The sequence below is a fragment of the Bos indicus x Bos taurus genome, chromosome 3, assembly GCF_003369695.1.
Source record: "Bos indicus x Bos taurus breed Angus x Brahman F1 hybrid chromosome 3, Bos_hybrid_MaternalHap_v2.0, whole genome shotgun sequence".
Taxonomy (NCBI): Eukaryota; Metazoa; Chordata; class Mammalia; order Artiodactyla; family Bovidae; genus Bos; species Bos indicus x Bos taurus.
Window position 1 is genome coordinate 70,419,650 of NC_040078.1, and position 14,592 is coordinate 70,434,241.

General features: G+C 39.3%; 1 protein-coding gene across 1 annotated transcript in view; it reads right to left on the reverse strand.

The window, feature by feature from the left end:
* The window catches only part of LOC113889730 (serine/threonine-protein kinase TNNI3K), a 345,390-nt gene that overhangs the window by 62,961 nt on the left and 267,837 nt on the right, over positions 1 to 14,592 (reverse strand). The window contains exon 22 of the mRNA XM_027536876.1: positions 3,085 to 3,144. Within this exon, the coding sequence (XP_027392677.1) occupies positions 3,085 to 3,144 (60 nt within the window). The remainder of the gene's footprint in view (positions 1 to 3,084; positions 3,145 to 14,592) is intronic.

The window sequence follows — 14,592 nt, forward strand, 5'->3', positions numbered from 1 at the left end:
GAACTGTGGTGTTGGAGAAGACTCTTGAGAGTCCCTTGAACTGCAAAGAGATCCAACCAGTCCATTTTAAAGGAGATCAGTCCTGGATGATCATTGGAAGCACTGATGCTGAGGCTGAAACTCCAATACTTTGGCCACCTCATGAGAAGAGTTGACTCACTGGGAAAGACTTGGATCCTGGGAGGGATTGGGGGCAGGAGGAGAAGGGGACGACAGAGGATGAGATGGCTGGATGGCATCACCGACTTGATGCACATGAGTTGGAGTGAACTCCGGGAGTTGGTGATGGACAGGGAGGCCTGGCGTGCTGCGATTCATGGAGTCGCAAAGAGTCGGACACTACTGAGAGACTGAACTGAACTGAAGTACAGTTAGAAAATAGAAGAGTGTGAGGGAAGAAAATGAGAAAGAGCAAACAAAAAATAAGATAATAGTTTTCTTGAATTTTTTAATAAACTTGCTGTTTACACACTCTGTGGTTGTGGTTTAGTTGCTAAGTCATGTCTAATTCTTGCAACCCCCTGGACTGTAGCCCACCAGGCTCCTCGATCCATGAGATTTTCCAGGCAAGAATACTGGAGTGGGTTGCCATTTCCTTCTCTAGGGGATCTTCCTGATCTAGGGATTGAACCCTGGTCTCCTGCACTGCAGGCAGATTCTTTACTATCAGAGAAGCACTATCAGAGAAGAACATTAATTCTTTGATATAATAATTTCATGAGACAGTAGATTTTTATTTAAAAAATAATATATGTAAATTTTAGGCTCTTCAAGTAGACAAGACATTTCTCAGTAAAGAATCATGCAATGTTGAAATGAACCTTCAGACTTTCCAATGATTTAGTCTCATCCTTGTCATCCTTACGCAGTCTGATGGGGTATCTACTACATCCAGATCCATTCATTTATCTTAGGATGGCTCTGACCATTGGAAAGTTTCTTCCTCATAATTAACCACATCTACTACTGGACTTCATTTCCATCTGTTGGCCCACAGAGAACTAGGCCAATCCCTTTCCTATATGATATAGTTCTTCAGATGTTTATAAACAGCTGTTGACTCATCCTAATTTTGCCTTGTCCAGGATAAGCATCTTTGATTCCTCTAATTGGTTGTCGATCCATTCACCATTCTGATTTCTATTCCTTAAAATTTGTGTTCCAGTTTTAATAATCCCTTTATAAGAATATGTGCTCAGTCACTCAGCTATGTCCAACTCTTTGTGACACCATGAACTGTAGCATGACAGGCTCCTCTGTCCATGGCATTATCCCAGCAAGAATACTGGAGTGGGTTGCCATTTCCTCCTCCATTGTAAGGATATATGTTGGGTACTATTTTGTTTGGCCATCTCAGAAGAGAGAGGAATGATCACATTCTTTATTCTGATGTAAGACAGATATTTCATATTCTAACTCCCCCAAGGTTTATTATCCACTAATCATGGTGCTCCAAAACCATTATCTCCATTGTTTGATGCTTCTACTGTTGTTTCCTTGACTCTAGTGCATGATGATATATTTATTCCTGTTAAACTTATTCTTGTTAGATATGTCCTACTACTTTATCTTCCAAAATACTCTAGAATCCTGCTTTCAAATATTTGTTCTGTCTCAACTTTATTATATCTGCAACTGTGATGAGCAGAGAGACTTCTTGACCAAGATCTGAACCACTGACCAAAAGTTGAAGAGTAGAGAGAACGGAGCCTTATGGAACTCCACAAGTTAAATCCCTTAAAGATGATCCTAGTCCATTATTTAGTGCAACCCACTCCAGCAACTTCTCTTTGCATATAGCCTGTAGTTACTCATCTTCTCTACTAGGGGAGACTGTGCTAAGAGGCTTGGTCAGTTTAGTACATCCTACCATTATCTCTGTTTCTGGAAATCACTCTCTAATCTAACTGGATATATCCCATGCTTGGCACAACCTTGCTCTTTCAAACACAAAGGTTCAAAGTGAGAGGATACTTGAAACTGAAGCCTTAAAAGTGCTTCTCAACATCCCAGGCCTCTGGTAGATGCTCTTGTTTGTAGGGGCTACTGTAGCCCTACCAAATATGCCTTTACTTCTCTCTAGTTTGTATGTTTCAGGACTGAAGAGAAGGGAAAGGAAGCTTTATGTCTAAGACCAAAGTTTCATTCCATAGGAAAAACTTTCTCTTTATAAATCCCGGTAAAGAGTCATGAAATAGAGACACTCCCTGCAGGCTGTAGTTGCAGACCTGGGGCACTTCTACAAAAGATTGCATTCAGATCACTCTTGGCTAAAATTTTTAAAAAAGAAAACTTTTGTTGGATGGTTTCACTCTGGGATTTAGTTGTGCAATCTCAGATTGATGCTGTCTTTCTCCATTTTTGCCCCTACACTTCATACACTCATTTATACATGAGCCTGTATGTGTAATGTCCATCTTCCTCTCTTGTAGCACTTACCTGCATTGGGGAATATATTATTATTTTTGAATTAGTGCTGATGTTCCAGTTCCCTTGACTATTTTCAAATGCTATCTCCTGAACAGGTGTATAGAAGATTAAGGCAATTATAGAGAAAATTAAAGCAAACAGCTCCTTAATATTAAGGAAAGAAAATTCCATTAGCCTCATTACCAACACATATCTCTTTATGCAACATATGTGTGGTACACAAGCAATGCCTCCCGATTAACTTAACATGCTAATTTTAGAAACAATTTTTTTCTGTTCTTACTGAACATAAATGGACAATGGCTTAATGTTTTAGCTTACATTTCATTGTATGTAAGAATTTTTGTATAGAAAAAATTGATTTAAATCATCTTCTAACATTTTTGTTATATTTTAAAATTTTTACTTATCAATTTTTTAAATTATGCATTTGCTTGCCTGATCATTTCTTGGAAGAGCCCAAATTCACTCTGAATTTGCCTTTGTCCCTATAGATGCAGTTATTAGAACTTAAGTGACAGGGTAAAAATATGAATGGAGTTATGGCCACTCACACTTATATTCTTTCCATAAGTACCAGCAACATCCATCCCCCAAGAATTCTGTGTATCCAAGCCTTTTTAATGGACATATTTCAGAAGGTAAATTTCTTACCTCAATGTTGCAGAGACACTCTTCTAACTTGGTAACAACTTCAGAAAATTCCGGTCTTCCCTGTAAATAAAGAAAAGACTTTTTTCCCCCAAAGAATAAAAGAGAGGCAGCTCTCTTTGGATTTTAAAATTTAGTATTTGCATGTATAAAGAATGAGATTAACCATCAAGTATATTTTTATTTAAAATACACTTGTATTGAAGTGTTAATTGAATGTTCATTTGCTGTTCAGGGAGGAATGTTGAGTCTCCCTCTGATAAGAGTTTTAAGTCAGCATTTGCAACTACATTCAGATAATGGAATAGTGGAAAAGCTTTAATTAGCTTTGCATGCTTTTAAATGGCAGGTTTTCCTCTTCAAAATGAAAGAATAAAAGTGAATACTAAAAACTATTAACTATCTCTGTGCCTTATAATACACTGTACAATGTGTCTGTAAGAAAAGTACTGCTACAGCTAATTTTATAATTAGGTTCACTTTTGAAAATAGCATCTCAGATTCAAAACTATGATCAATAGCAACCCCACGACTATGCCCTACTTTAGAGGTTAAGATAAGCTTTTTATCTTCAAAAAGTGTCATTAAAGGTATTGTCTACTATGAATCTTCCTGCCAGATGAGTTTGGTTAAAAAAACAGTTCTTGTATTCTGATTATATTGTAAGCTTTGTTCTAGTTGCTAGGGATATATAAGTGAGTATAGATCTGGGGGAAAAATTCTTGGGATTTTAGAAAATGTCGGTCTCTTTGGAAGAAATTATATGCCTCCTTTTGTCAGGTCCTAAGGACTACATAACCTATCATTTCTCCCTTTATGAAACTTTCACTGCCAGGAGGTGGATAGCCCAATTTAACATTCAGGTGCTGTAACCAACTAATTTAGATTCTTAGTAGAGCAATTTCTCCCTTAATATCTAGCCCTCTCCTGAGGACACTGCCTCCCCGGAGCTCTCCAAGAGGAAGCTGTTTTCTCTTACATGTTCCTGTACCTCCAGGAGTGTGCGGGTGATGGTGGGGTAAGCAGGGGTCTGTGTCTTTCCCACTGACTTTGCAAATTCCGAATGGTTTCTCCTTGAAAAGGTACCAGTTTATCAAGCTTTTCCACAGAGCCACTCTCCTTTGGTCAAAGATTTTGCATCTGGCTCACTGTTATGTTCTCTAGCATGACTCTCAGGGTTTTTATTATCCAAGCAGATAATCACAAAGGTGACCCCTGACTTCCGGGTTCCTTTGTCTCCTCTTCTTCGATGATCTTATCCTCTACCTTCCCTTGGTTAATTAGCTTGCTGGACTCATTCCTAGCGATGCTTGCAACTTCTCCGAGCTATTCCACCTCACACTTTCCACCAGATCACTCTCAGGGCTCTGCCTCCTTCCTATCTAGCTCACTTTTTCCAGAAGCCTGACTCCAACAAACTTTGACCACATAAATCATCTCACCACTTAAGAAAACCCTGCTTTTTATTGTGATGATTTTCAAATATACCCTAAAGCAGAAGAAAACAGTGCAATAAACCAATATCCATGTGTGTATATAAATATATAGTGTGTGTGTGTGTGTTTATTACTCAGCCTTAAAACCCTTATTCTTGCCAATATTGCTCTATCTTCTATCTATCATCTAATCTGTCTCCCCTACTTTCTGTTCCTGTTACCATCTTTTCACTGTCACAGGGTCACCACATTTCCTCCCTGATTTAGCTTGGATTTCATTGACAATCACTCCCTTCCACACAGCCTCAACTCCCTTGCCCTACTGTGTAATTGTACACAATTGGAAAAATCCTAGTGTTGATTAAATCATCCTGATAGGTCTTATTTCAAAATTATGACCCTCTAATCGGAAGTGACCCTTAGTACTGCTCAGAGAGCCTAGCTCATTCTGTTTAACACTCTATGTGGCTATTTTGCACCTTCTCTTTCCTCAAACCTTCAGCGATCAATGCAAAGAAATAGAGGAAAACAACAGAATGGGAAAGACTAGAGATCTCTTCAAGAAAATCAGAGATACCAAGGGAACATTTCATGAAAAGATGGGCTCGATAAAGGACAGAAATGGTACGGACCTAACAGAAGCAGAAGATATTAAGAAGAGATGGCAAGAATACACAGAAGAACTGTACAAAAAAGATCTTCACGACCCAGATAATCACGATGGTGTAATCACTGACCTAGAGCCAGACATCCTGGAATGTGAAGTCAAGTGGGCCTTAGAAAGCATCACTACGAACAAAGCTAGTGGAGGTGATGGAATTCCAGTTGAGCTATTCCAAATCCTGAAAGATGATGCTGTGAAAGTGCTGCACTCAATATGCCAGCAAATGTGGAAAACTCAGCAGTGGCCACAGGACTGGAAAAGGTCAGTTTTCATTCCAATCCCAAAGAAAGGCAATGCCAAAGAATGCTCAAACTACCGCACAATTGCACTCATCTCACATGCTAGTAAAGTAATGCTTAAAATTCTCCAAGCCAGGCTTCAGCAATATGTGAACTGTGAACTTCTAGATGTTCAAGCTGGTTTTAGAAAAGGCAGAGGAACCAGAGATCAAATTGCCAACACTCGCTGGATCATGGAAAAAGCAAGAGGATTCCAGAAAAACATCTACTTCTGCTTTATTGACTATGCCAAAGCCTTTGACTGTGTAGATCACAATAAACTGTGGAAAATTCTGAAAGAGATGGGAATACCAGACCACCTGACCTGCCTCTTGAGAAATTTGTATGCAGATCAGGAAGCAACAGTTAGAACTGGACATGGAACAACAGACTGGTTCCAAATAGGAAAAGGAGTTCGTCAAGGCTGTATATTGTCACCCTGCTTATTTAACTTATATGCTGAGTACATCATGAGAAATGCTGGGCTGGAAGAAGCACAAGCTGGAATCAAGGTTGCCGGGAGAAATATCAATGACCTCAGATATGCAGATGACACCACCCTTATGGCAGAAAGTAAAGAGGAACCAAAAAGCCTCTTGATGAAAGTGAAAGTGGAGAGTGAAAAAGTTGGCTTAAAGCTCAAAATTCAGAAAATGAAGATCATGGCATCCGGTCCCATCACTTCATGGCCAATAGATGGGGAAACAGTGGAAACAGTGTCAGACTTTATTTTTCTGGGCTCCAAAATCACTGCAGATGGTGACTGCAGCCATGAAATTAAAAGATGCTTACTCCTTGGAAGGAAAGTTATGACCAACCTAGATAGCATATTCAAAAGCAGAGACATTACTTTGCCAACAAAGGTTCGTCTAGTCAAGGCTATGGTTTTTCCTGTGGTCATGTATGGATGTGAGAGTTGGACTGTGAAGAAGGCTGAGCACCGAAGAATTGATGCTTTTGAACTGTGGTGTTGGAGAAGACTCTTGAGAGTCCCTTGGACTGCAAGGAGATCCAACCAGTCCATTTTGAAAGAGATCAGCCCCGGGATTTCTTTGGAAGGAATGATGCTGAAGCTGAAACTCCAGTACTTTGGCCACCTCATGCGAAAAGTTGACTCATTGGAAAAGACTTTGATGCTGGGAGGGATTGGGGGCAGGAGGAGAAGGGGACAACAGAGGATGAGATGGCTGGATGGCATCACTGACTCGATGGATATGAGTCTGGGTGAACTCGAGTTGGTGATGGACAGGGAGGCCTGGTGTGCTGCGATTCATGGGGTTGCAAAGAGTCAGACACAACTGAGCGACTGAACTGAACTGAACTGACTGATAGCTCCTACTACTATTTCAACCACCTACCTATGTCTAAATTTACATAATCTGCCTTCACTTCCTTTTCTATAGATGAACTTTGCCTGATTCTATCTAAGGGCAGTTCCTTCACTGTGTGCTAGACCTTATCCCTGCTAATCTACTCAAGGACATTGCTCTAAGGATAATTCTTCCTTCTGTTTTTTGCATCACTTCACAGGTGGCTCAGTGGTCAAAAGAATCTGCCTGCCAATGCAGGAGACACAAGAGATGAAAGTTTGATCCCTGTGTTGGGAAGATCCCCTGGAGTAGGAAATGGCAAACCCCTCCAGTATTCTTGCCTGAAAAATCCCATTGTCAGAGGAGCCTGGCAGGTTACAGTCCATGGGGTTGCAAAGAGTTGGAAACAACTGAGCACACATAAAGTTGTCTAACAAATCATCAAAAATGCCATGGTTTAAAATAATGCCAACTTATTAGCTCACAGTTTCTGTGGGTCAGAGTTTAGTATAGGTTAACTGGGTCCTTTGCTCTGGGCCTCAACAGATTAAAATTATGGCATCAGTGCACTCTGTGAATATCATCTGAGTCTTTTCCCAGCTTGCTGGTACAGGAAGAACTCATTTCCTTGTGGATGTATGACTCAGGTCCTTATTTTCTTGCCAACTGTTGTTCAGCGGTGACTGTCAGCTTCCAGATGATGCCCACAGCTCCCTGCCACACAGCCCCTCTAAGCAGTTCACAACATATCCATTTGCTTTCTTTCTGGCCAGCAAGGACGTGTGTCTCTAAACTTCGCCCCCTGTAACCAACTGAAGAAAAATTCTTTGCTTTTAAAGGGGTCATTTGAGTAGGTCACACCTACCCAGGATAATCTTTGTTTTGCCATATTATAAAACATAATTACGTGCTTAATTGTTCATCATATGCATAGATTCTGCTCACACTCAAATGAAGGGAGTTATTCCTGGCATGTATACCAGGGGGTAGAAATCTTGAGGGGGCAACCTAAAATCCTCTTTATTAAATGTTAGCACTAAAAATGGGGGGGAAATCCTGGAAGAAAAGGGTCTGGGAGAGGGAGCCCCATTATTTGGATTTGCATGCATGCATGCTAAGTCTCTTCAGTCGTGTCCAACTCTTTGCGACCCCATGGGCTGTAGCATGCCAGGCTCCATTTGTCCATGGGATTCTCCAGGCAAGAATACTGGAGTGTGTTGCTATTACCTCCTCCACGGGATCTTTCCTACCCAGGATTGAAACCCTGCCTCTTATGTCTCCTGCACTGGCAGGTGTGTTCTTTACCACTATGGCTACCTGGGAAGCCCATTTGTATATAGACTCTGCCTAATTCTCTGGCTGACCTCTGAAACACATATGCATAGGGCAGACTCTAAGCAGTCCAGGGAGGCTAAAAGAAGGGAACTTGGATCTTCTGCTCAGTGCAGAACATTGTTCTTACTATTTTTTCAGTCTAGAATTATCTAACTCTTATTCTCTGCCTTATTCTTTGCCCTCTTCAAGTCCAACTTACAAGATACATCTTTTTTGAAAGTATCCAAGGACTTCACAAAATAATTTTTCGCTTTCACTTCAGTCAATTCAGTTGCTCAGTCATGTCTGACTGTTTGTGACCCCCATGGACTGCAGCACTCCAGACTTCCCTGTCCCTAACCAACACCTGGAGCTTACTCAAATTCATGTCCTTAGAGTTGGTGATGCTATCCAACCATCTCATCCTCTGTTGTCCCATTCTCCTCCTGCCTTCAATCTTTCCCAGCATTATGGTCTCTTCCAACGAGTCAGTTCTTCACATCAGGTAGCCAAATTATTGGAGATTTTGCTTCAGCATCAGTCTTTCCAATGAACATTCAAGACTGATTTCCTTTAGGATGGACTGGTTGGACCTCCTTGCAGTCCAAGGGACTCTCAAGAGTCTTCTCCAACACCACAATTCAAAAGCTTCAATTCTTCTGGGCTCAGCTTTCTTTACAGTCCAACTGTCACATCCATACATGACTACTGGAAAAACCATAGCTTTGACTAGATGCACCTTTGTTGGCAAAGTAATATCTCTGCTTTTTAACTTGCTGTCTAGGTTGGTCATAGCTTTTCTTCCAAGGAACAAGCATCTTTTAATTTCATGGCTGCAGTCACCATTTGCAGTGATTTTTGAGGCCCCCAAGATAAAGTCTTTCACTGTTTCCACTGTTTCCCCGTCTATTTGCCATGAAGTGATGGGACCGGATGCCATGATCTTAGTTTTCTAAATGTTGAGCTTTAAGCCAACTTTTTCACTCTCCTCTTTCACTTTCATCAAGAGGCTCTTTAGGTCTTTGCTTTCTGCCATAATGGTGGTGTCACCTGCATATCTGAGGTTATTGATATTTCTCCTGGAAATCTTGATTCCAGCTTGTGCTTCATCCAGCCCAGCATTTCTCACGATGTACTTTGCATATAAGTTAAATAAGCGGGGTGACAATATACATCCTTGACATACTCCTTTCCCTATTTGGAACCAGTCTGTTGTTTCATGTCCAATTCTAACTGTTGCTTCTTGACCAATACAGATTTCCCAGGAGGCAACTCAGGTGGTCTGGTGTTCCCATCTCTTGAAGAATTTTCCACAGTTTGTTGTGATGCACACAGTCAAAGGCCTGAGGTAGTCAATAAAGCAGAAATAAATGTTTTTTTGGAACTGTCTTACTTTTTCAATGATCCAGTGGATGTTGGCAATTTGATCTCTGGTTCCTCTGCCTTTTCTAAATCCAGCTTGAACATCTAGAAATTCATGGTTCACGCTTTGTTGGAGCCTGGCTTGGAGAATTTTGAGCATTATTTTGCTCGTGTGTGGTAGTTTGAGCATTCTTTGGCATTGCTTTTCTTTGGGATTGGAGTGAAAAACTGACCTTTACCAGTCCTGTGGCCAGTGCTGAGCTTTCCAAATTTGCTGGCATACTGAATGTAGCACTTTCACAGCGTCATCTTTTAGGATTTGAAATAGCTCAACTGGAATTTCATCACCTTCACTTGCTTTGTTCGTAGTGATGCTTCCTAAGGCCCACTTGACTTCACATTCCAGGATGTCTGGCTCTAAGAGTGAGTGATCACACCACTGTGGTTATCTGGGTCATGAAGATCTTTTTTGTATGGTTTTTCTGTGTATTCTTGCCACCTCTTCTTAATATCTTCTGCTTCTGTTAGGTCCTAACAGAGAACATTCACGCCCTTGTTTGCATGAATTGTTCCCTTGGTATATCTAATTTTCTTGAAAATATCTCTGTCTTTCCTGTTCTATTGTTTTCTTCTATTTCTTTGCACTGATCACTGAAGAAGGTGTTTTTCTCTCTCCTTCTTTGGAACTCTGCATTCAAATGCGTATATCTTTCACTTAGATTTTTTCACTTTCACTTAGATTTTTAAAAGTCTTTCTTGTGTTAAAACTGGATATTTACATGTATATATCACTAGCTGAAACATGATTTGAGGGTAAGCAAAGGTCTGTTTACTCCTGTATACCTAGCATGTTCCATTGCACAGAACAGCTTAATTGACCTTAAATTTGTTACATTAAATTGCATCATGATAATAAAAAGAATTATACAGAATCTGACTACCTCTTATCCTTACCATCATCTTTTGCTAGTATTATTATAATTTCGTTCTAGCTGCTTTTGCTGCTTCTAATCTCTGCCTATTAAAAAAAGTGTGTTCTCAACATGGTAGCCAATCCAAAGCTACCATCATACTCAATAGTGAAATATTGAAAGATTTTCCTTTTAAGGTTAGGAATAAGACAAGGATGCCCACTCTCATCAATATAGTATTGGAAGTTCTAGTCATATACATTAGTCAAGAAAAAGAAGTAAAAGGCATCCTACTTGGAAAGGAGAAAGTAAGTACAACTCACTATATGTGGATGACTTGATGTAGAAAACCCTAAAGACTCCACCAAAAAACTCTTAGAACTAACAAACAAATGCAGTAAAGTTGCAGGATATAAAAATCAATATACAAAATCTTGTTTTGCTTTTATGCTATTAACAAGCTATCAGAAAGAGAAATAAAGAAAATTATCTCCTTTGTAATTACATCAAAAAGAATGAAATACCTAGGAGTGTACTTAACCAAGGAAGTGAAAGACCTGTACACTGAAAACTATACGATACTGAAGAAAGAAATGGAAGACAGAAATAAATGGAAAGATGTTCTATGCTCATGGAGAAGAAGAATTAATAATGTTGAAATATCCATACTACTTAAGGCAATGTAAAACTATACTAGAAATGAAGTAATGCCACTCAAAAAGCCTCCAGTTACTCTCATTTTATATCAATTAAAAAAAACAAAGTCCTTGCTTTCCTCTCTAGGCCATGCACAACCTGTCCCTGCTACTTCCTGGCCTCCGCATCCTCTTGTACACGAGATCACTCTGACCTTCTGAGAAAAGAGCATACCATGCCTTCAGGGATTTTGTCTTTTTCATTCTTTCCACCTGGACAGACCAGAGCTATTACCTTTTCCAGGTCTTTGTTCAAATGTTACTTTTTTTTCTTGTCTACCATTATCGTCCTTTATTCCATACAACTTAAACCATTAGATGAATTAATACATATTAATACATATTGCATACTTTTGGTCTGTTGTTTACATCCCTTCCTAGCAATACTGGAGTGGGTTGCCATTTCCTTCTCCAGGGCATCTTCCTGACCCAGGGATCAAACCTGCATCCCTTGCATCTCCTACATTGGTAGACAGGTTCTTTACCACTAGAGCTACCTGGGACTGTCCAATAAGGGTAGGGATCTATCATTGATTATTCTATCCCTATTGCCTTGAGGAGTGGCTGGTGAACAGAAGGTGTTCAATAAATACTTGAAAGTATGATAGAATCACTAGTTTTAAATTTTATTTACATTTTATTTTGAAACTGTCTTTTTGTATGGTAGAGGATTTTTATTATAATTTCCTTTACTTTCTTTATTTTAACCAGTCAGGAAATGCATTATAAATGAATAGCCTTTTCTTGAACATTAAATCCAAATGACATTACTCTTTCATTGGAGGACTAAAAAAGTATCAAAATAATTGTAAAATATGGTATAACTTCATGGCAAATAGATAGGGAAACAATGGAAACAGTGACAGACTTTATTTTCTTTTGCTCCAAAAATCACTGCAGATGTTGACTGTAGCCATGAAATTAAAAGATGCTTGCTTCTTGGAAGAAAAACTATGACAAACCTAGACAGCATATTGAAAAGTAGAGACATTACTTTTCTGACAAAGGTCTGTATAGTCAAAGCTATGATTTTTCCAGAAGTCTTGTATGGATGTGAGAGTAGGACCATAACGAAGGCTGAGCACTGAGGGATGGTATGGGGAGGGAGGTGGGAGGGGGGTTCAGGATGGGGAACACGTATACGTCCGTGGCAAATTCGTGTTGATGTGTGGCAGAACCAATACAATATTGTAAAGTAATTAGCCTCCAATTAAAATAAATAAATTTAAATTAAAAAAAAAAAGAATTGATGCTTTCAAACTGTGGTGTTGGAGAAGACTTTTGAGAGTCGTTTGGATGGCAAGGAGATCAAAGCAGTTAATCTTAAAGGAAATCAACCCTGAATATTTGTTTGAAGGACTGATGCTGAAGCTCCAATACTTTGGCCACTTGATGTGAAGAGCTAACTCATTGGAAAAGACCCTGATGCTGGGAAAGATTGAAGGTAGGAGGAGAAGGGGACAACAGAGGACAAGATTGTTGGATGGCATCACCAACTCAATGGACATTAGTTTGAGCAAGCTCTGAGAGATGGCAAAAGATAGGGAAGCCAGCATGCTGCAGACCATGGGATCCTGAGTCGGACATGACTGAGCAACTGAACAACAAATGATACTTACTAGACACTTAACATTTTATCAAACTCATAAAACTCTGTAATGTTGGCATTTATTATTTCTATTTTAAACATGAAAAGGAGAAAAATTAGAAAAATAATTTATCTAAGATAGCATAGTCAATAAATAGGAGAACTGAATTTGAAGGTAGGTGGAGCTTGTGATCTTAATGTTCCTTCATTCTCCCTCTCTATGTGTGGCATCTATAGCTATAAAGAATAATTTATTTGTAATTATGTAAGATTCAATGCCTAAGATTAGCTTCTACGTACTAGAAAGAACAATGGATTTAGAATGAAAAGACTTGATGTTAAATACATAATGGCTCTGTGACCTTGGATGGTTTATTAACCATTCTGAGCTTCAGTTTTCTTGGCCACAAATTGAGTTGCCAAATTAAAAGAATTAAATCAGGTAATGTATTTACAAAATCTCAACAAACTATCAAGTAACTTAATTTTTTAATAATCTATACTAATAGGTGTGCCTTAGATGTGATTTCTCTGAACTTATGGTCAAATGCTTTAAGAGTTCTGTTTGTTTGTTTATTGTGGGAATTAGCAAACACCCTCTTCCAACAACACAAAAGAAGACTACATATGGATATCACAAGTTGGCCAACACCAAAATCAGATTGATTATATTCTTTACAGCCGAAGATGGACTCTATATAGTCAGCAAAAATAAGACTGGGAGCTGAGGGTGGCTCAGATCATGAAATCCTTATTGCCAAATTCAGACTTAAATTGAAGAAAGTAGGGAAAACCACTAGACCATTCAGGTAAAACCTAAATCAAATCCATTATGATTAAACAGTGGAAATGAGAAATAGATTTAAGGGACTAGATCTGATAGATACAGTACCTGATGAACTATGGACAGAGGTTCGTGACAATGTACAGGACACAGGGATCAAGAAAAAGAAATGCAAAAAAGAAAAATGGCTGTCTGAGGAGGTGTTACAAATAGCTAAGAAAAGAAGAGAAGTGAAAAGCAAAGGAGAAAAGGAAAAATATACCCATTTGAATGCAGAGTTCCAAAGAATAGCAAAGAGAGATAAGAAAGCCTTCCTCAGTGATCAATGTAAAGAAATAGAGGAAAACAATAGAATGGGAAAGACTAGAGATCTCTCCAAGAAAATTAGAGATAGCAAGGGAACATTTCATGCAAAGATGGGCTCAATAAAGGACAGAAATGGTAGGAACCCAAAAGAAGAAGATAATATTAAGAAGAGGTGGCAAGAATACACAGAAGAACTGTACAAAAGAGATATTCATGACCCAGATAATCATGATGGTGTGATCACTCACCTAGAGCCAGACATCCTGGAATGTGAAGTCAAGTGGGCCTTAGGAAGCATCACTATGAACAAAGCTAGTGGAGGTGACAGAATTCCAGTTGAGCTATTTCAAACCCTAAAAGATGATGCTGTGAAAGTGCTACACTCAATATGCCAGCAAGTTTGGAAAACTCAGCAGTGGCCACAGGACTGTAAAGGTCAGTTTTTCACTCCAATCCCAAAGAAAGGCAATGCCAAAGAATGCTGAAACCACCACACAATTGCACTCATCTCACACACTAGTAAAGTAATGCTCAACATTTTCCAAGCCAGGCTTCAACAATACGTGAACCGTGAACTTCCAGATGTTCAAGCTGGTTTTAGAAAAGGCAGAGGAACCAGAGATCAAATTGCCAACATCCGCTGGATCATCGAAAAAGCAAGAGAAATTCCAGAAACACATCTACTTCTGCTTTATTGACTATGCCAAAGCCTTTGACTGTGTGGATCACAACAAACTGTGGAAACTTCTTCAAATGATGGGAATACCAGACAACCTTACCTGCTTCTTGAGAGATCTGTATGCAGGTCAGGAAGCAACAGTTAGAGCTGGACATGTAACAATAGACTGGTTCCAAATAGGAAA